This window comes from Eublepharis macularius, chromosome 4 (genome assembly GCF_028583425.1).
Source record: "Eublepharis macularius isolate TG4126 chromosome 4, MPM_Emac_v1.0, whole genome shotgun sequence".
In the NCBI taxonomy this organism is placed as follows: Eukaryota; Metazoa; Chordata; class Lepidosauria; order Squamata; family Eublepharidae; genus Eublepharis; species Eublepharis macularius.
The window spans coordinates 78,875,538-78,896,819 of NC_072793.1; the positions used below are offsets into that span (position 1 = coordinate 78,875,538).

Below are 21,282 nucleotides of genomic sequence, written 5' to 3' on the forward strand. Positions count from 1 at the left end.
CGAAATGGGACTGGACCCCTTACATGCCGGCGAACCCTGTAGGCAGCGTACATTACTCATGAGAAGACTTCTACAACTTGGAAACCACATACTTGTGGCAAAATTTTGCTTTATTATGGACTGTTAAGTTTCTGCTTCCAAGCACTTCATTATATGCATTGTCTGTAGGAACTCCGTGACTTTATACCACCGTTGACATTTGATGTACATGAAATAAGATAATCTGTAAGATGGAATGGTTTGCACTAAGCACTTTAAATATATGAAATTGTGATATTTATGGTTATTGTATATTCCTAAGGGCTTTTTGTACTGCGTGCTAGTTTGGTGCCCTTGGGATAGCTCTCTTGTTATCTTTGAGTTGCCGTCTCTGCCAATCTGGTTCATACAGTGGCAACAGCTCCCTGACCTCCTCCCATTGAAGGCTATGCAAGCACAGACGTATCGCTTCTATTTGGGGGGATTTAATCCCCTCTATTGTTAAAGTTTTGGCATTTTTCAGCAAACCAGTCTCCTCCAAACTTGCAGAAAAATATCTACTGTGTGTACCTGGCCCTGTTCCCTGGGTCTATTGATCCATATGGAGGTTTGATTCTGTATTAGATATATAATTAATATATGTATATCAGTGGATGTATCAAAGGGCACAAAAAGGCAAACCGTTACCCATGCCTGCACATCTTTCACTTACCATGCAAATTTCCGTTGCTACAAGATAGCACAGTCTGTTGAACCATTTTACATAGGCTTCAAGGTTACTAGTCTTCTTCTGTTCACTGAAACAGGGCTGGAAAACAAAAATATGAAGTGATACATAACTAAATTTGGCTTAGCTCTTAAGAAAAATTAATTAGAGCAACTGTCAATGTTCTTTTGTCACGAATAGTATATGCTTGGGTGGAAACATAGACGCATACACTTGATGAGGCAGTACATGTATGTGAGAACCTGCAGATGCATTAGATTTAACAGAGTGTGATGTTTCCTACAAATCAAATCAGCTTATGATGAACAGCCCCATTTTGCCTACCGCAATTGCTCAGGAGGCAATTTATTCCAGTCCCTACTCACCAGGATATTAAGAGCCAGGATATTACGGTATGCAAAGAGCGAGAAGAATCTGGAAAAAAATAAAATCTGACAAGCACGACTTTCCATGTAATAATCATTTAGTTTACATGTTTGGACTCCAGGAGTTCCCACAGTTCAGCAAATGCATAGCCCATGATGCTATCTTGCAAGAAACAAAATTTCTAATTTGGTTAAGGAGAACGATGACAAAACAAAAGAGGACTGCAATAACAGTACTGAACAATATTTGTCTAAAAATATTATTTCCTTCACATCCTCATGTTTTTGGAAGAGTAATATTTTCACAACAGATCTCTTCATCTCCAGCCTATTTCTGTATCATTTGTTGCTGTGAAATAAGTCACTCAGATGGCAAAATTCATCACAAAAATGTCACTCTTGTGACATATGCTCTTTAGATGGTGGTTACGAGGAGATTTAATGTGAGTGAGAATGAATTCTAGTGTGGTGCCTACATTCTTTAGATTAAAAAAAAATCACATCATAATCTTCCAGATAGGGCTTATAACTCTGAATAGCTTTAAATACTTATATCCATTAGCAGTCTCTACAGGGTATTGGGGGTTACTTTCTTTCATTTCATTTCATTAATATCATAATTTCAAGTTAAGGGCTTGAGGATATCCTAAAGATAGGATGGGTATAAGGGGAATGAAGAAGAGGTTTTTATACTGGGGTGGGGGGAAGGTTTCTTATGGATGGAACAATATGGGAAACGTTTGTTTTAAAAAACTACCCTAATGCTAATGAAGATTGGAGGTGGAATGAGGGGATTTGTGCTGGGGGGAATTCACATGAAGCAAGCCATACCTTTAAAATAAAATAAAATAAAATAAAATAAAACAGCCTCAAGCTTGTTCAGTAGAATGGGTTATAAATTCAAAACAATGAATGCGATTCTCATAGGTATCACAGTTAATAAAATCAGAGGAAAATACCTTGGCTATGTTGAGTTCCAGCAACTCTAGCTTATGCACAGCCAGTTGTACACCAACAGGGCTGGGAGAGGCTTTATAACATCCCATGGTAAAACATCCTCAATGTCAGCTAATGATGCCATGTGAAAGAGCTGCCTACTTATAGGCAGAAGGTGTTTAATTTCAACTCCTTTTTATACCTCCTTGAGCTTGGACTCTCAATACTTAGGTTGACCCAATGTCCCCCACCTGCAAGAGGTCTGGAAAGGGCTCAGCTATCTCTGAGAATCATTGAGTTGACTATGATTAATCCTACCAAGGTCGAATCCACATTACTCATTCTAAGTCGCATGTTCCCCGCATTCCCCATGCAATCCTGAGTGCCGGTCACATTACCTCATTAAACAGACGCATTTCATTTGCATTTCTCCCGAATATGTGGTCACAGGTTTTCAACGGGAGTTTCACAGTGGCCGTGAACGGGCCAATGCGCAATTTATGCGGTTTTTTAAAAAACCACCCCCCTTCCTGTCTCTCCGGCTGTTCCGAGGGTTCCTGTTGGCTGATTCAACTTGCAAGTGCTCCGTAGTCTGCAAAAGACTGTTTTTGACTTCATAGCATTGGATTTATTGAATATGCTGTTTCTAAATCAAATCTGGTAGTTTGAAAAATCATTTTGGGGTGAATCCATCCTCAGAACAGACTCACGAAACTTCCTTTTTAACTGTTTTTTATTTTATATTACTGTAATATCGAAATTACGAAATATCGAAATAATGACACTCCAAGGAAGTGAAACTTCAGTAAAATTCAGGCACTGAACTGTCCTGCATAGGAAATGCCCATGAAAGCTTCCCACATGCTTCCAAATTTCCAAAAAAGAAACGGGAGAGAGCCATCAGTGCTGTCAGTGGGGGAAAGAGAGGCATCATTATCTTGAATGATGTTTCTTTATAAGGCAAGATTGAAATAACGGAAAAGCGCGCTCAAAAAAATAAAAAAAATGGGCGGGGAAAAAAGGTCCCGCCCCAAAAAGTGGTTTTCGAGCGGCCGTGTGACCGGAGGGACGCGCAAGAAAGACGGATTGGAAGCAGGAATGTGAACGAAGAGGAAAAAATCGCGGATTGGAGGCAAACGGAAGATATCCGATAAACATGTGGGTAATGGGTGAATGTGGATTCGACCCAGGTTGGCAGCTACTTCACAAATATCTGTATCAGGAAAGTGGTGATATTTTGGGGAAGGGGATTCCCAAGTGCACATAAAAGGCTATGGATCTCACAGCCACTGGATTGATGATTTATTCAGACAGAGAAGCTTTCAATGACTTCCTGGCTGGCTGAAAATAATTTTACTACCTTGCTTATTGAACAAGTATATCAAACTGCAACACTCTAATATCTAATATATATAACCACTCATGAAATACTACTTGTGTAAGAAAAGCAATTCATATTTTCCAGTTGAGGCAGTGGATTTGGATTCTGCTCAGGCCACTTTCATACTCTGTTATTTACACACTGTGGTCTGTCATCTCCATCTCATATTTCTTTGCATTATCCTTAATTGCTGCTCATACTTTATTCTCCCCTTGCAGCGGCTTTTCCTTTTAAATCAAGGTATATTTAATGCTATATGGCAAGCAAAGCCTTCGGGTGTACATTTAACATAGCACTCAACATTTCTTCTTTGTTCTCCATGCTCCTCCCACCCCAAACCTTTGCTGGTTTATCCAACTCAGCTGCATACAAGACACATTTTCTCCCACCAAAACTGACTACCATGTCTGCATTTAATCATCACATTTATCATTGTTTCAATTTTATTTAGAAGCTGATTCCAGACCCTTTAAAGTTCTTGCTTCAGACTCAGAGTACATGCACAGTCAAGAGTAAATGTTTGAATATGGAACTTGCTTTGTATGTGCTAGAAGATATGAACACTTTTGATCAAGTGATCTCCCACATCCATTTCTTAGGTGATAGATTCCCATTATGGCTTATCTATAACTACAACAAACACTTGCACAAATTTGTGATAATTAATTGCATGAAAAATTACTATAGAATGCCCAGAATCCCCATGATCTAAAATTTGATCATCAAAATTGCCCGATGTATCTACTATTAACATCTAATCTCCTATCCTGTGTAATAGCATTCCCAAAGTAGTCCTGTGTATGTGAGCTTATATAAGTATCTGAACATTTCAACTGTTTTTCAGGACATAAATAATGTTTGGGGTCACTTTCAATCTTATGGCCTATTTTGATTGAATGAAAACAAAAAAAATTCATCTTCTATGAGAGTGTTTTGCAAATACAATATTTCACTTTTTTGGTGAAAAACAAAAGAACAAGTTTGACAATCAAATTCTGGGCTGTAAACAGCAAGCCACCAGAGACAACAACCTGCCAGGCACTCAATAACCCCCATGTTTTTGTGGGTGCCAGTTGTTATGGTAGGCAGAAAAGGCTTGAAATGTTTAAATAAAGACAGAAGCCATGCATAAAGAATCTCCTTAGTTCTTGAAACTATCTAGGGACTTGATTGGGAAGAGTATCTTCACTTACTCCACTAGTTCTTTTGCTGTGAAGTTCACAAGAATTTCGAACATATTCAGTATATGGCCTTTATGTCTCCTGCATTCTAATTGTTGGCTGCAAACTAGCATAGACATTGTATGCACGGTCTCATGTGCCTGCCAAAGCATTTCCCTTGTTCTTTTCTGACCAGTAAAAGGAGGGAGGTTATCTAACAAACCTCAACTAATTCACTTCTCTACTCCAAACTGACTTCCTAGGGCGCTTCCTAAAAACCATTACCTTGGACTTGGCATAATTTATATGGAAGCCTTCTTCTTTACAATACTGACCCACTCTATCCAATAGCCTTATCAGACCAATTTTGGTCAGTGACAATAAAACCATGTCATCTACATATAACATTATTGGTACCTTAGTTTGATCCATTGCTGGGGGCATAAATTCCATGCCCTCACAACTATATACTATGTCATTAATATACAGATTAAATAGGGTAGGAGCCAAAATACAGCCTTGCTTTGCCCCCTTCTGTACTGGAATATCATCGGTTAACACACCTTCCTTTCCAACTTTAACCTTAACAATAGTGTTACTATGCAGTTGACTTATCAAGTAGACCAACCTGGGATCAATATTAAGTGTTATCAGTTTCCTCCATAATTTATCCCTGTCAAGAGAATCAAAAGCTGAGGCCAGGTCTATAAAGTCCACACAGAGTACTTTTGTTGGGCCTCTAATTGCATCCACAGCCAACAAATATAATGTTTGACAGTGTTCAATTGTAGAGTGTCCTTTTTTAAATCCTATCAGCAGGGGATGAATTAAGTTGTTCTCAGTAACACTGTCCTCTAATTTATTTTTCAAATATTTACTATACAATTTAGAAGTGATGGACAATAAGCTAATCAGCCTAAAATTATGAAGGTCGCTCTTTTGCCTTTTTTATAAATCGGAACCACAATACTTGTAGTCCAACCTTTAGGAAATCTACCTATGTCATTAATCTGACAAAAAAGTTTTGTCAACAAAGGGACCCACTAATCGATATGCGTTTTAAAACATTCTGCTAAAATCAGGTACTCTCCTGGGGATTTACCTCTTGGCAAAGATTCCACCAAGGATCTCACTTCAGATTCTGACACAGGGGGCCAATTCGGCGCACTTGGTAATAAATCGCATAAAATCATGTTCCTGTATTCACAACTGTACATCTTCAAAAAATGGTTATACCAAAAGTCAACCTGAATAAGGGATTCTGAGCCCATAGGTTCACTCTCAAAACCAGCCATCACCAGTGTCCAAAATCTGCTTTCGTTTTTGTTAATCACTGCTTCTTGGAGCTCAGCCCAGTAACAAGTAGCAAATTCTTTTCTTTTTTTCCCCTTTAATAACTCCTCGTACTGACTTTTGGCCCTACTTGCCACCCTTAGGGAACTCTGATCCTGTTTCCTTCTTGCGACCCTTACACATTTCATTGATATATTTTCAACCGCAAGCACTCCCCATCAAACCAAGAAGACTTAGCTGGTTCCTTATACAATAACAGAGATTTTAAACATTGGACAATTTTATCGTAATAATCAATCACATCAAAATCTTTTTGTTTGGAACTCACAGATTCCTGTATAACCGCCTCATTTTTCAGGACTTCAGCAACTGAATTCTGCATACGAACTGACCATTTAGGTCTCTTATAAATTAAAACATTACTGCTGAGATTACCAAATAACCCAGATGATTCAGCTCTGCCGCCAAAAGTGACTCTCAACGGATTATGGTCACTATACACTATATCTAATACTTCAGGTAGATCCTGTTATCAGGCTGTTTGAGAGTAAGGTGATCCCCAGTTTATTTTTTGAGATTGAAATATGGGGCTGGGAAGAGAAGATTCTGGATCATTTGGAAACAATTCAAAATTACTTTATGAGATGGATCCTCGTGTTGCCAAAGGGTTCTCCAGTTGCATTAATGAGGGCTGAGCTTGGTATTCCCTCTCTGAAAGGGCAAATTTTAGAGTTCTGTCTTACTGGAAGAAAAATCTAGAGTGCCATCAGGATACATTGGGAGGCCAAAGTTTCTGTTCTCTTTTGAATCATGTTAAAACCTATAAGGAATATCTGGGATTTATACAGTCCAAGTATGTAATACTGAATGACCTGACAATCTAATAGATCAGGTCATGAGCTGAGGGACTGCGTCTTTAAAATGGATGCAATTGTTAATCTAAAGTGGCCCCTTCTTTCAAATTTTTTTAAAAAGATCATACTAGGTCACCATCCCTTAGGACCTTAACAACAATGAAATTAAGGATGGCCTTTACCAGCTTAAGATTTCAAGATATGCCTTCTGCTTTACATATGGGCTACTTTTTAAATGTCCCCCCCCCCTCTACAACTTTGATTGTGTGGTATGGGAGAAGTAGATGATTTGATTCCTTATGTCCTGAGATGCCCTCTCCTTTTGGACACCAGAAACAAATTTATTTCTAATATTTTGTCCTTGCAGGAAGGGGTTTCAGATCAGTAATGTTGATGAGGACTCTTATGTTTCTAATAGAGTAGCTTTGTATGCATTAGCGGCAAGAAAGATTAGATCGAAATGTATGGTATAATAGTACAATTGTGTTGTGAATATGTTTTAATCTGGTTCTGACCCTGTCCAGATGTGTTTTGTATTATGGTGTATTAAATTGTTATGACCTACTACTACTCTACTCTTCAGCCTTCCTGACAAAATTCAGTTTTGCAAGTTAATTTATATTACAGGCCACAACCTATCAAAATAAGGCAGGAAATCAAGAGAAAGGCTGTTAGCCTATTAGCAACCTGAGGGAAAACACCGAGTGACTTTGAAATTGAGTTTGTTTTTGGTTTGCAGTATACAGTTAATTAAAAGGTATAGTCATAATCTGCTTTCATTTTAATGACTTTTAAAAGATGTTGACCTAGAATAGCTTTTTTACAAGTTCTGAATTCCAGTCATACTGGAGGGTTGCCAGGTCCCCCAGGGGCCAAACTGGGAGTGGGGAGTGGGATGGGGGGAGTCAGCGGGGTACTCATCCTTGTGTGCTCACTCCCATGCTCTCCTGTTGTGTTCAAGAATGATTTTCTGGTGCATCAGGGAAGCTACAGGTCATACCTAGGGAGGACATTCATTGAAAACCATCCCCCCACGTGACCTGTAGCTTCACCATCGGATCAGAAAATGCTATCATTTTCCTGTGCAAAGGGAAAAAGTGTGCACTCCATGCACATGCCTCCTCCCAGGTGCCTCCCCCCACCACTGGCAGGTGAGTGGAGGGGAAGCAGGAGAATGGCACCTGTAAGTCATAGGGTTGTCAGGTTGCAGTCTGCATATCTATGCTGCTCTTTTAAGATTCCATCCTGCAGCAGGAGATAATGAAGTTCCAGCCGCATCCTGTTTTTCTACAGTCCTGTTTCTGCTCCTTTGCCTTAGTTCAGAGAAGTACTCCTCCTGGGTAGTTTCCACATGGAGAAGGGCTTGTGTGGTTTCCCTGTTCCTGCAGTGGCTGTTTATAAAGCACTAGCAACAAAGCCCACTGTGGGGAAAAATACAAAGGGCTCTAGAAAGGGGAGGGCAGGCAGGCATTCCCTCCTCCTCTGTCACTGATCCCAGCTGGATGAAGGCAGGGAGGAAGGGCACGGCCACCTCCTCTGCACCTGGTCCTGGCCGAGTGAAGGGGGGGGGTGGAAATTGCCACCTTCTACACTCCTGATCACAGCCAGGTGAAGGGGCACGCCTTGCTGCACGCTCTGTGCCTGATCCTCAATATGTGAGAAATTTTGACTATATATGAAGACAATATTTTGTATTTAATATATGCCTTTGACTCCTTGAATTTGTTAATTGGCAATTACTTCCTACTCGTGCGTTTTCACTGTCTAGCCATTGTCACATAGAAAAGACATCAGTTCTACATATCCTTCAATCATAGGGAAGGAAATATTGGCTGGCTTTCCCAAGTATAGGTGCTGCAGGATCTTATCCTTTGGCTTAGGCTCCATAGAGGACACATCAATGTCCAGTGATTTGGCTATATGGAGCATCTGTTCAGCATATAAGCAAAAATCAGCAGCGGATGAGACTGACCCTCCATCGTTTACTGCCTTTTGGGGGGGATTAGATGGTAAACTGGGACTCCTTTCACTCTGATAAAGTACAGGGTCCAACTCAGAAAGCTGGAAGGTCATAGAGGACTTAGGTACAGAGTGTTGGTGTTGATGTGGTTTAGTCTGTGTGATTCCTTTGGAGACAGGATCTCATCTCAAAATGACAGATCTCATCTCAAAACTTTCACTCTCACACTCTCTGTTAGATGATCAGTGGCATAGGAAGAAGGCTTGGCCCGAAGTGGCAGGAAAGACAGAGGCGCACGCTGTAGAAGAACCTCTTCGACCAGCAGCAAAAGAGGAACTGAGGGTCGGGGGCACCACCTCTCTCAGAACACAGGCTGTTTCAGCGGGAAACAGCCATTCATGCATTTGGAGAATCACTCCCTCGTGGAATAAATGCTGTATAACACCTCCTATCAGCACGACTGTGTGTGCACAGTTCCAGCAGGGATTGCACAGAAGACAGACAATGAACATTAGCTAAGAACTGGCTCTGTGAGGTAATTATTATTGTGGCACTGATCTACATAGAGGGTCATTCTTAAAATGCTTATTTAGAATGTGTAAAATAACAGGACAATATTTCAAGTCATACCTTTGTGCTTTCCAAAGGATCCTTATGGACAAACGCCTGAACGAATTCTTCAGGGCCAATGTGACTCAGTCTTTCCTTTTGCAAGAGAAAAAATGAAAAAGAAGGTATAACAGAACACCCTGAGAATAACTCACAACTGTTACTGAGTATATAATGTTCAAAATATCATAATTCAAAAAAAGACTTTAAAATGTCTTTTTAAAACCACTAGCCCATTGAGTAGCTCCTCTCAACATTATCATCATCACAGTTAATATTACAGAAGCAGGGAAAACATTCCAAATTAGACTAGGACATCTAGTTACCAGGGTAAAAATAACCTATGATGATGACATGAAAGCTCATGGAAACTTAAAAGGGAGAATGGGGCACCAATAACCATATAGAATAATAAGGCTGCCACACTAATTGTAACTGGAAAACTAAATTATTGTAAAACTGGAGTGTTTCAGACCATGTCAATTGATGAAATATTCAGAGCAGTGCAAATTAAGTAAAATAGGATATCTGGTGGAATAACTAAGCTTTTTGAAACTGCTTTTTGAATGTATATATCCCCAAACAGAGAGACATACGGTATATTATCATCAATTGACAGGTCAACTGATCACTTATTAGTTCACTGTACTTTGTAATTAGCTTAAGCCCCCTCTTTGTTACAATTCAACTTTATATTGACAAAGTGTTTTTATCTGATCAAATGCTTAAATTTATATTGAAACATTTTGAATATATTACCCTCAGTTTTTGGAAGGTGAAATAGAAAAACAAAATGTCTAGTTAATGATGGAGAGAAGGAATGATTACTTCAAAATTTCCTTGTAACAGAAGACTTCAGTGCTAGAAGAGAAGTTATCTTCATTCTCTGGGTACTAGAATTGCCAAATACCTAGAGGAAAAGGTCCTGTCCCTTTAATAGAGGCTTAATGGGATGTTATTAACCAGGTGATGCTATTTACCTGCACGCCATGAAAAATCTCAGCTGCCCATTTCCATACATTAAACATCTGTTAAGGAAGCAGGACATTTTTCTTCAGGTCTGTTGGTTATATTTTGTTCATTGATGTTTGCAACATTTTTAAAAATTCTCAATGGGAATTTTTGAAAAAAGATGTTTTACACCATTACTACTGGATGCAAAGTATAAGTCTTGTTTTCCATTTACCAGTTCCACATGTGTCAGCTGCTGGGCCAAGGTGTAGGGATCACTGCAGACATTTAATATTTCTCTTTGAATGGATGGAGGTTTACTTTTAAAAGCAACCACCTTATCTGAAACAGTTGCATTGATCTTGAGTATTCCTTCTTGTCCACGGTTTAGAGTTGCAAGCTTCTGGTTCAGTGTTTGTAGAAGCTGATTCATTTTTTTCCAATATGCCTGAAGGGAAAGACAGATAAATAAATTAAACATTACAAATCATAAGCAGGGAAAATAGGTTTTGAATGAGTATCCATATGCGAGTAGTAGTTTAGAATAATATTTCTCAACCAAACTATTCTAGAATGTCCAGTCCACTTACATTATACCTCTATATTATAGCTCTCTATCACAGTTCTGGAATCCAGCGCAAATTAGAACCACTCTACCAATGCCAGCTCAATCCACTGACCACAATATAAGTTCCATACGTGTCAATACAGAGGGAGTATGAAACCTATTTGTGTACAAGAGAGGCAGCAAGAGGAGGTAACTTAGCAGGATCTCCAGCTATGTATACAAGGATTGTTTCCTTAGAGGACTCTCTGAAAGATCCAAGCAGGTGTTCAACAGGAATAGTTTTTATTAACGGGGTAGCAAAAGCAAACATGCAGGAAATCACACATAACATACACACAGAATTAACTAGAAAACAGGGAGGAAAATCGAGAAGAGTACAGGGTTGGGTGATATTTATCAGTCTAGAAGATAGAGGACATTCATAGGGAGTAGCAGCTAAGTGATCATCACTTCGTGGCAAGAAGGAGGCGGCTCAGGCTCCCACCTCCATCTGAAGGGGTTCATAGGGTCCCAAGAACACACACTGGGCATATAGCAGGGTATTATACTGGGGAACGTACCCTGGGGCAGGATCACATCTTCTGTCCAAAAAGAATAGCTTAATGACTGTCTTTGGAGGTGAGACAATAAAATGGGAAAGGCTTGATTAAACCTTCCTGGGTGTGACTATAGGTAGAAATAGTGACTGATGACCCGCAATTAGCAAAAGGGAAGAGTTTATCAGGTCCCTGGTTAACTCTGATTAGGAAGGAGGGAGGGGGAACATCAGCAGGGTGTGGGTGATTAAGTCAGGAACTTCTGGAAGACCTTTTGTCTTTACATCTATGCACATCTCCGGGATGTGGGGCTGATAGTCAGTCTTGCCTCATTACTCACATTCTAGTAATTTTTTATCTTGAGCCAGAGTTGGGAATAGTTTGTTTAGCCAGGCAATAAGCCATGTGCTTGAAGCACACGAGGAGAGGGAGTTATGATATAGCCATATTAATAAACTTCTCTATTAGCATGAGGATATGACTTGACTGCTAACAATATATTCTGTTGGTTGAGCAACAGTTCCTCTAACAAAATGGCATTTCTGGTTGGGGAAGAGGGCAGTACAATTTTTGCCAATCCAGCCTCCTGCTGCAGACCCCCACTTTGCCCCCTACATAATCTCTGAGGTAACATTGACCAGCAGGAACACAGTTTCAGGGGCAAATAAGGCAGCAATGAGAGATGGGGAAGTTGATTTCCTCCAATGCTTAGAAGCTAATCCAGTGTATTTGTTTCTTAAGTGGCAAAAACTTGCTAATGGAATAATCATGCCTTAGTAGATACATCAAAGGAAAGTCTATTTGAAGTAGTTGGTAATCAGTTTTACCAATCAATTAACTTATGATTATATATTTCAGCATTCCAGTTGCAAGTAACTTTTTGAAATGTTTGAATGATGTTAATTTTCTTGACTAACAGTAGTTTGGAAATCACTGAATACATATTGGTAGTCTAACAAATGCATACATACTTTTTCAAGAATGTTACCTCCCTATCTATGAAAAATATGAGCCTGCCTGACACAGAGTCATCATTGGACCACCTAGCTCAGTATTGCCCACTGACAGGCAGGGGATTTCTAGATAAACAGAGAAAGGCCTTTGAGGAGGTTTGAGGAGTTGTTGTGGAAAATGCTCTCCTAAATCCTATCACAGACAGCTTTACTTTGATCTTACTGCAAATCTGAATGAAGGACACTATCAAAAAGTAGAGTAAACACTGGAGAGGATGGCATTAGGGTTGACACAAGTATTGAGACTGGTCATATCTGCAGAGTGCTCACAGAAGATGCTATCCAGCCAGCGCCAGATCCAGGTGCGTGGGTGCCCAGGGCAAACCTTGCCTGGGTGCTCCATGAGCTGTTGTGACATTATCACGCAGGGCGGGAGCCATGCCCACCTGTGCGGCAAGCCAGCCGCTCCAGCGCCCGGTGAGCCAGGGAACTGGCGGCAGCGCAGGCATGCGCTGGGGCGGCTGGCTGGCTTGCCACGTGTGCAGGACCTCCCAGCCCTGTGCTCAGCCACCCGCGTGGCAAGCCAGCTGCCCCAGTGCACGCTCTCACTGCTGACAGCTCCATGGCTCACCAGGTGCTGGGGTGGCCGGCTTGCCGCACGGCCAGCTGAGCGCAGGGCTAGGAGGCCCTCCACGCAGTTAGCGTGCCCCACTGCCCTGTGCCACCCGTGCCGCAAGCCGGCCGCCCCAGTGCACGGTGAGCCGCGCAGCTGTCGGCAGCAAGAGCGTGCACTGGGGCAGCTGGCTTGCCGCACGGGTGGCTGAGCGCAGGGCTGCGCTCAGCCTCCCAGGCAGCTGGCAGCCGCGTCTGGCGCCCCCTCTTTGGCAGCGCCGGGGGCAGGCTACCCCCCCTGCCCCCCTCGATCCAGCCCTGTATCCAGCTACATGTTGTTTATGACAAGTGGATGTATACTACCATAACAAGCTATGCATGAGTGATGTTCTGGAGTTGTGGAAAAGACTGATGGCAGAGAACATATTTGTGTTGCTAGGAAGAGGAAACAAAGATGACAAGTGACATAATGTGAAGTTTGATCCCGCGTTCCCATCAAGGAAGAAAGACTATCATGGACAGCAACTTCCACAAAAAGTACATCTACAGAAGACAAAAGAGACATCTCCCTATAATATCTCTCTTGAAAAGCAAAGACAAGAGAACAATCTTAAAGGTACACAAGAAGTCTGCTTACATAATGAAAGCTCACAGATGGAACACAGTCCAGTACTGTTGCTGAGCAAAATTATATTCAAGTTTAACAGATGCAAAAAGTCCCCAATTTCTTGCTCAGCTATTAACATACAAATAACCATACAATTTTGCTTCACAATAATAGTTCCACTGGCGCATATTCTGCTGAAACTAATATTGAATCCTATGTCTCTTTAAATACCTCGTTTGGGAACAAGAGTATGATTTTTTTAATATTTAAACAAAACATTTAATTCTCAAGCAGGAATGTAGGCTATTAACCTAAGAAGTCCAAACTCAAATAATAAATACTGGGTACTTCAAGAGTATGAGCCAAACGGCCAAAAAAAGTTTGTTGAAGTAATTAATCAACTGGCGTGACCCTATACAATGTGCGTGTGTGTGTGTTTTTAAATGCATCTTATGAATCTGCCACAGATCCTTGCTATCATCATTATTACCAACATCCTGTCATTCAGACATTAAATAAGTAAGAAAATAGAAATGATCCTCTGTAGAGACATAACGCTGGTCTTGTACAAACCATGGTTTAGAAACTGGGAGAGATAAACATGGGGAAGAGCTGCCTTTCTTTCATCCTTTGCAAACACTGATGACGATGGAGTCAGTGGGAGCCTATATACGGTGGTGCTTAGAGAGATAAATGTGTACTGCATTCCAGTTCTGCCCTGCTATGGATTCAGTATATGGCTTCATGCAGGCCAATCCCTTTCAGCCTTCGTTTTCCATCTGTAAAATGGAAACAAAATATACTTACCTTGCAGAAAAACATTGGTTGGTGTAATCCAACTTCAGAAAGGATTTTTTCACCCCTTTTTACTACCTCTGAACACCTAAATGTTATTTCACAGCACTAAAGCATGCAATCCATGTCTGTGCAGCCATGGAAAGTTTCTCCATTAATACCACCAAATTCTTATTTGTATCTGACAAAGTGAGCTTGATTCATAAAAGCTTATATCCTGGAAAATTGTATTAGTTTCTAAGGTGCTATTGGAACCAAGTTTTGTTCTGTTACTAAAGATCAACATGTCTAACCACATGAAAAAAATTAAAAACAGTGCAAAGTAAAGTATCAGACATGATATGTCAAGTAATGAAAAAAATTAATTACAAAAGTACAAAACAACGCAGGAAGAGCAGGATAATACATAGAATAAATAGCTAATATACAGGTACAAGAGTGACACAGACTTCAGTCCTGGGTCAAATCCACATTCCTCATTCTAAGTCGCATGTTCCCCGCATTCCCCACGCAATCCCGAGTGCCGGTCACATTACCTCATTAAACAGACGCATTTCATTCGCATTTCTCCCGAATATGTGGTCACAGGTTTTCAACGGGAGTTTCACGGTGGCCATGAATGGGCCAATGTGCAATTTACACGGTTTTTTAAAAAACCACTCCCCTTCCTGTCTCTCCGGCCGTTCCGGGAGTTCCTATTGGCTGATTCAACTTGCAAGTGCTCCGTAGTCTGCAAAAGACTGTTTTTGACTTCATAGCATTGGATTTATTGATTATGCTGTTTCTAAATCAAATCTGGTAGTTTGAAAAATCATTTTGGGGTGAATCCATCCTCAGAACAGACTCACGAAACTTCCTTTTTAACTGTTTTTTATTTTTTTTATTTTATATTACTGTAATATCGAAATTACAAATTATCGAAATAATGACACTCCAAGGAAGTGAAACTTCAGTAAAATTCAGGCACTGAACTGTCCTGCATAGGAAATGCCCACGAAAGCTTCCCACATGCTTCCAAATTTCCAAAAAAGAAACGGGAGAGAGCCATCAGTGCTGTCAGTGGGGGAAAGAGAGGCATCATTATCTTCAATGATGTTTCTTTATAAGGCAAGATCGAAATAACGGAAAAGTGTGCTCAAAAAATTTTTAAAAAAATGGGCGGGAAAAAAGGTCCGGCCCAAAAAAGCGGTTTTCGAGCGGCCGTGTGACTGGAGGGACGCGCGAGAAAGACGGATTGGAAGCAGGAATGTAAACGAAGAGGAAAAAATTGCGGATTGGAGGCAAACGGAAGATATCCGATAAACATGCGGGTAATGGGTGAATGTGGATTCGACCCTGTTCTGTTTATAAAATATTGAAATGAAGCCTTTTAAAGAAAATAGATAATGGGCAGGTTTACTTAGGTGAACACTTAGGCAGGATTATTTCTACAGAATAAAATATCGATATAATTCAGACATAAGTCTTATTATAGAAGGACTATATAGGTAAATGCCTTTCTTCATTGCTTTGTTAAAAGCATAATTTTTAATATAATTTCACTCTTCTATGGTTGTTTTGGATTTTCCGGGCTGTATAGCCGTGGTCTTGGCATTGTAGTTCCTGACATTTCGCCAGCAGCAGTGCCTGGCATCTTCAGAGGTGTAGCACCAAAAGACAGAGATCTCTCAGTGTCACAGTGTGGAAAAGAAGTCGGCAGGTAATTTATATCTACTCAAGAAGGTAGGGTTGGGCTGAGTCATCCTGTAAGTTTCCCAGAGTGTGGAATGCTAATGGAGGGAGGCTTCACTGTATCCTGAGGAGGTTCTTTTGCATAAGGATTGGTGCTTGATATGCTAATCTTCTCTGCAGGGCTATTGTCCAGTATAGAGTATTTTGTTAGCCTGGTGTTTTTCAGGACTGGAAACCATGTTCTATTCATTCTTAAGGTCTCTTCTTTCCTGTTGAAATTGTGCTTATGCTTATAAATTTCAATGGCTTCCCTGTGCAATCTGACGAAGTAGTTGGAAGTGTTGTCCAGTATTTTAGTGTCCTGGAATAGGATACTGTGTCCTGTTTGAGTTAGGCTATGTTCAGCCACTGCTGATTTTTCCAGATGGCCAAGTCTGCAGTGTCTTTCATGTTCTTTTATTCTTGTCTGGATGCTATGCTGTGTGGTCCCGATGTAAACTTGTCCACAGCTGCAGGGTATGCGGTATACTCCTGCAGAGGTGAGGGGGTCTCTACTGTCTTTTGCTGATCGTAGCATCTGTTGTATTTTTCTGGTGGGTCTGAATACTGCTTGAAGGTTGTGCTTTTTCATAAGCTTTCCCATCTGATCAGTGATTCCTTTGATATATGGCAAAAACACTTTTCCTGTGGGAAACTGTTTTTCCTTGGTTGTTTGATTTATCCTTGGTTTAATTGCTCTTCTGATTTCATTTCTGGAGTAGCCATTTGCTTGAAGTACGTGGTTTAGATGATTAGTTTCCTCGTTGAGAAAGTGCAGTTCACATATCCGTCTTGCATGGTCTACTAATGTTTTTATTATACCTCTTAAGCCTTCGACAATACATCACTCTTCTATGTCCACTTAGGACAGCTTTGAAAATTACCATTCAGGGCCCTACAAACTTATATGTTCAAAGAAGTTCTTGTCTGGACAAAGTCCCAAATGACTCTAACTGTAAAGTTTCTAAGCTGTCACTGACTCAGAAGTCCTGCCGAGCCATATATACTCAAGCAGACAACAGACAAAAAGGCACAACGAGAGCTGAATTACCCAAGAAACTAGAAAGCTGCCTTTAATAGAGGAAAACTTTCATGATTTGGAAAAATGCATCGGTCAACTTTCTGAGGCTTGGACCAATGTAATGCAAATGCCCCAGAGACAGTAAGGGCGAGGCTGTTGAAAAGCCAGTCTAATCTGAGGGGTTTTTTTTATTCCAAAGAAAACGCATTAAAAAAAGATTAATTAATCATGGATTGAAAGAATTTGTAAATTGGATCTTCCTGGAGGTGTTTGACTAGTTCTGGGGCTTATTCATGGGCAGATCATGGCTGTTGGATGCTACCGGTGAAATTCTATGCAGTTACACCCTTCTAAGCCTGTTGACTTCAATGGACTTAAAAGAGTGTAGCTCTGCTTAGAACTACTGTGAAAGTTCTGCTACCCTCACCTCATCACATGGAGCTATCCGGTGGATAATATCTTTCAAACAGCCAACCATTCTCTCTTCTTGAAAGTCATATGGAAATGTTTCTGTCCATTCTGTCAATAACTGTAGAATTTTGGGTCCAAATTTTCTGATCCGGGCCTGCAAGTAGAAAACAAAATTGATAGATGAAAACTTCAGAACAGTCAGTTCGCACACACTAACTGTAAGCTCCAGTGAATTTCTCCTGAAGCCAAAGGTTGAATGGTAGCACTTATACAGTACCAACAAAGATCATCTATTTACATTGAGTTTAACGTGCATCACAAATAACCTTAGTTGCTTTAAAACAATTCATATGCAACAAAAACCTGGATGACAACAGAGAGTTTCCTTGCCTTATTCTGTGGACTAAAAGCAAAGTTTTATTACATACTGAAGTGGCTTCCTCTTTCAACAAAATTAGACAAAATGCTTATTTTAACTTTTTTCAAACAACTGGTTTGTTTATTGTTTAATTGTTACAGATGTAGCATTAAGGGGTGGGTGGGGAGGGGCGGGACAAGATGGCAGAAAAACGCCAGGCACAGATTGGAGTTAAGAAGGGCAACAACTGTATTGGTACATAGTTTATGGAACATTAGCACAGCACAGGATGTGGATCCCAGCATTAAATGACCTGCCTGTTAGCCAATGACCCTGCCTGCCCCTTAGACTGCCTACTGAGGGGGGAAACCAGGGGAAGACAGTTAGCCAGATGTCACATGGGTGCACACCTCTGTGTGGATCCCCTGCCACGTGGGAATGAGGATATCCCAATGGGCACCTAGCTGGTCATGAACCTGCCCTGCCTCACTCCCAAGATCCCTTAACAGGATCCCCTGAGTGGGGAAATTAGGCTCACAGGCGCTGTCTCCCCACAAAAGGATATGTGCCCAATGCCAAAACCACCCTACCTCAAGTTATGATAAGGAAGAAATTAACAAACACAAACTCCACACAAGGTGGCTAAGATGCCAGTTCCAAATAAAGGGAAGGCTGAATGGGGAAGCAGGCTATGAGAGAACTGATGTCACACCCAGCCAGCTCCTCCCTAAACCCCCTGGCAGTGGACGAGGGAAAACTACACCAACCAGGTCTGTTGCCTGAGCAGGCAGGCCGGCATGTCTTGATTGGCCGGCTGGGGGCTTGAATGGGCTGAGGACCATTGGGAGCCGCTTGGCTCCAAAGGTGGCCACCATGTGCCATGCCCCCCTTCCCACCCTGTGGCCCTCAACAAAGGCCATAGGTGAGTCTGTGGCCAGGATTATTCAAGCTGCTTGTGACCATTACAAGATAGCAACTGAAAACCTATAAATTATCATATGTGGCATATGTGGAAGAGGCAGCATGGGACTCTCCACTTCCTCTCCCATTTCTCTTTTTCTCTCCATATACTATTATAAACCCAAAGATAAGTTCTTGGTTTGGGGCAGAGAAGAAATGGAAATATATCACATATGCCTTTACTTCCCTTATTTCAACACAAGGTCATGTATAATGAAGGCTCCCGGCCTTCTGTTTCTTTATCACACTCTGAACAAGAAAGCTTTGTAGGGAAAGATTATTGGAATCAGGCATTATACTAGAAATATGCCTGTCATCATGACAAGTGTGGCAGTGTATCGAATTACAGACATAAAAAGGTAAAAAGCAAAACCATCACACTAATATCCATACAAAACCTTCAGCAGACAGTAGCAGGCAAGGGAATAGAAGGCTCCCATTAAAGATTTCTGTGGGGTATATTAAAAGGCTCTGGAAAATTAAATCATCTTCATCGGACACCTGAAAGCTTGCTACCTGGTGAGCTTCCATATGAAGTTAATTACAAATCTAGTTATCCCAACAGAAAAGTCCCTGTATTTGGTGTTTATCCATCTTGCTTCTGCCAGTGGCAGCAGATAGAGTAGGGTATCTGAGAACCCTCTTAACTAGTTGCCAGGTTCATGTAGAAAAAGATGGTCTTTCAGGAGGCCTGGCCTCACACTATGAACACAGTAGACATATTTATGTTCCAGCAGCTGACTAATGAAAAAAAAGGTTCTTCTGAAAACAGTGTCTTCCATAGCTGACTAAAAACAGTTGAATTAAGAACTAATTAATGAATCTGCTGGTGGTCATAGCAGACTGAATATTTTTATGCAAGTTTAGTACCTTGCTGAGCTAAATATAAGGTATTTTTCACAAAATTTGAAAATTCAGCCCACACAGCAAATTATCACTCTTAATTCTAGTCCTCGTTTTCAGTGGTGGAATTGACAGATGGAATACAGAATCTTCTTTCTTCCACTATATGGTCAAAGGGGTATCAAGAGATGTTATCAATGCATGCTGATATTCTAACAAAAGTTGTGGCAGTAATGAATGGCCTAATATCCATTTTAACCCAGTTTCCAACATGTGTTTGCAGCTGCATTTTTTTTAAAAGTCACTCTACTGGTACCTGCAAAATCTGAAGATGTGAAGAGAAGTAACAGATGAAGTGTGTGCTGTATCTTACATGACACAATTGGGGTGAGGGGGGGTAGGTGTTGCTGAAAGCTACAGTAGTCTCTCCCACAATGTTAAGATTCAAAGGGATGAGCAAAGGAAGCGATAACAATGTAATTTTGTTGTGTCTTGTCAGGAAGTCATAAACTAGGCATAACACCAAAAAATTGGTCTTGTGTGCTAGATATACAGTGGTGTTATATATTTTGCCTAAGGGACTGGGCTAAATGTCATGGTGCATAGCTATGCAAACATTATTTAGTACAGACATAGAAGGCTAATGGATAACTTCATTATGCTGTCGGGAGTTGATAATGATAGCTAAAACAGTTTCAAGCTGTACCCAAGGCAAAGGGGAGATGCATTAAATAAATCCAAGAGTGTAGCTTTGCTGACATCTGCTATTGACAGTGCACAGTTTAAAACCTAGCACCCTGTAGGCTTCTGCAAAGCCTTAAAAGAAATGACAAGGAAATCACCTGGGAAGACTGAGTTGCTAGAATAGGAAAGGAGAAGGGGATTTGAAGTGACTGCTACATCCTGCGCCTGGAGCTTTGCTCTTGGGCACTGAATGTTCTATTAGAATGTGACTCTGCCAAACTCTCAGTATCAACAAAAACCCCAGGGGTGTGGATACACACAGATGGCAAGGAATCAAAAGGGAAGATATACCAGGAGTCAAATCCACTCTAGCACTGTCAGTTCCTTGCAAGCATGACAAAACCCTTCATGCTGTCAACAGTACTAACCTTATCCAGCACTGGGTCATCCAGCTGCTGTTGCTCAATGCACTTGTGGCAAACACGAGAGAGAAGTTCGTGAGGTTCAATGAAGAGTCGTGAACTGAGCAGGAATGTAAAGATATAGGCCTTCTGGGAAAGAAACAGGCAAGCTTAGTTGATGATCACTGAGCAAGAACAGAAAATACCTCTCTTCTCTTTTTCAGCAGCAGAAAAGCTGTCTGGATCCAACCCCTAATGTACAAATCCAGGAATTAAAGGAACTCTCTAGTTAGGCTATGCAAAGCACAAAGTTTTACAACTGCTGATACTGAAAGAACTTTACACATGAACAAAACAGACTGTTTTCCATGAGACTGCAATGAATCTCATTATGATTCATTATGATTTTTTCATTCATTATGATTTTTTCTTCCTGACCCCTTTCCTTCATGGAATGAGCTTATCAGATACTTGGAGCATCCTCCTTGACATTTGACTCACACCCATATGATTAATGGAGTTTTTTTCTCTCTCTATGGAAGAGGGGTTAATCCTTCTCTTCCAGTGAGCCCCATCCCAGGTAGAAATCCCATTTCATGATTGGCTCT

The 21,282-nt window shown here is 40.9% G+C and overlaps 1 protein-coding gene across 2 annotated transcripts in view; it reads right to left on the bottom strand.

The window, feature by feature from the left end:
• The window catches only part of RASGEF1C (RasGEF domain family member 1C), a 70,529-nt gene that overhangs the window by 27,132 nt on the left and 22,115 nt on the right, over positions 1-21,282 (bottom strand). Inside the window, exons 2-6 of one of the 2 annotated variants that reach the window (XM_054977399.1) lie at positions 20,702-20,824; positions 17,445-17,582; positions 10,451-10,663; positions 9,286-9,360; positions 692-787 (exon numbers count right to left, since the gene is read on the bottom strand). In XM_054977399.1, the coding sequence (XP_054833374.1) occupies positions 692-787; positions 9,286-9,360; positions 10,451-10,663; positions 17,445-17,582; positions 20,702-20,824 (645 nt within the window). The remainder of the gene's footprint in view (positions 1-691; positions 788-9,285; positions 9,361-10,450; positions 10,664-17,444; positions 17,583-20,701; positions 20,825-21,282) is intronic. The other variant, XM_054977400.1, reaches the window with a different exon arrangement.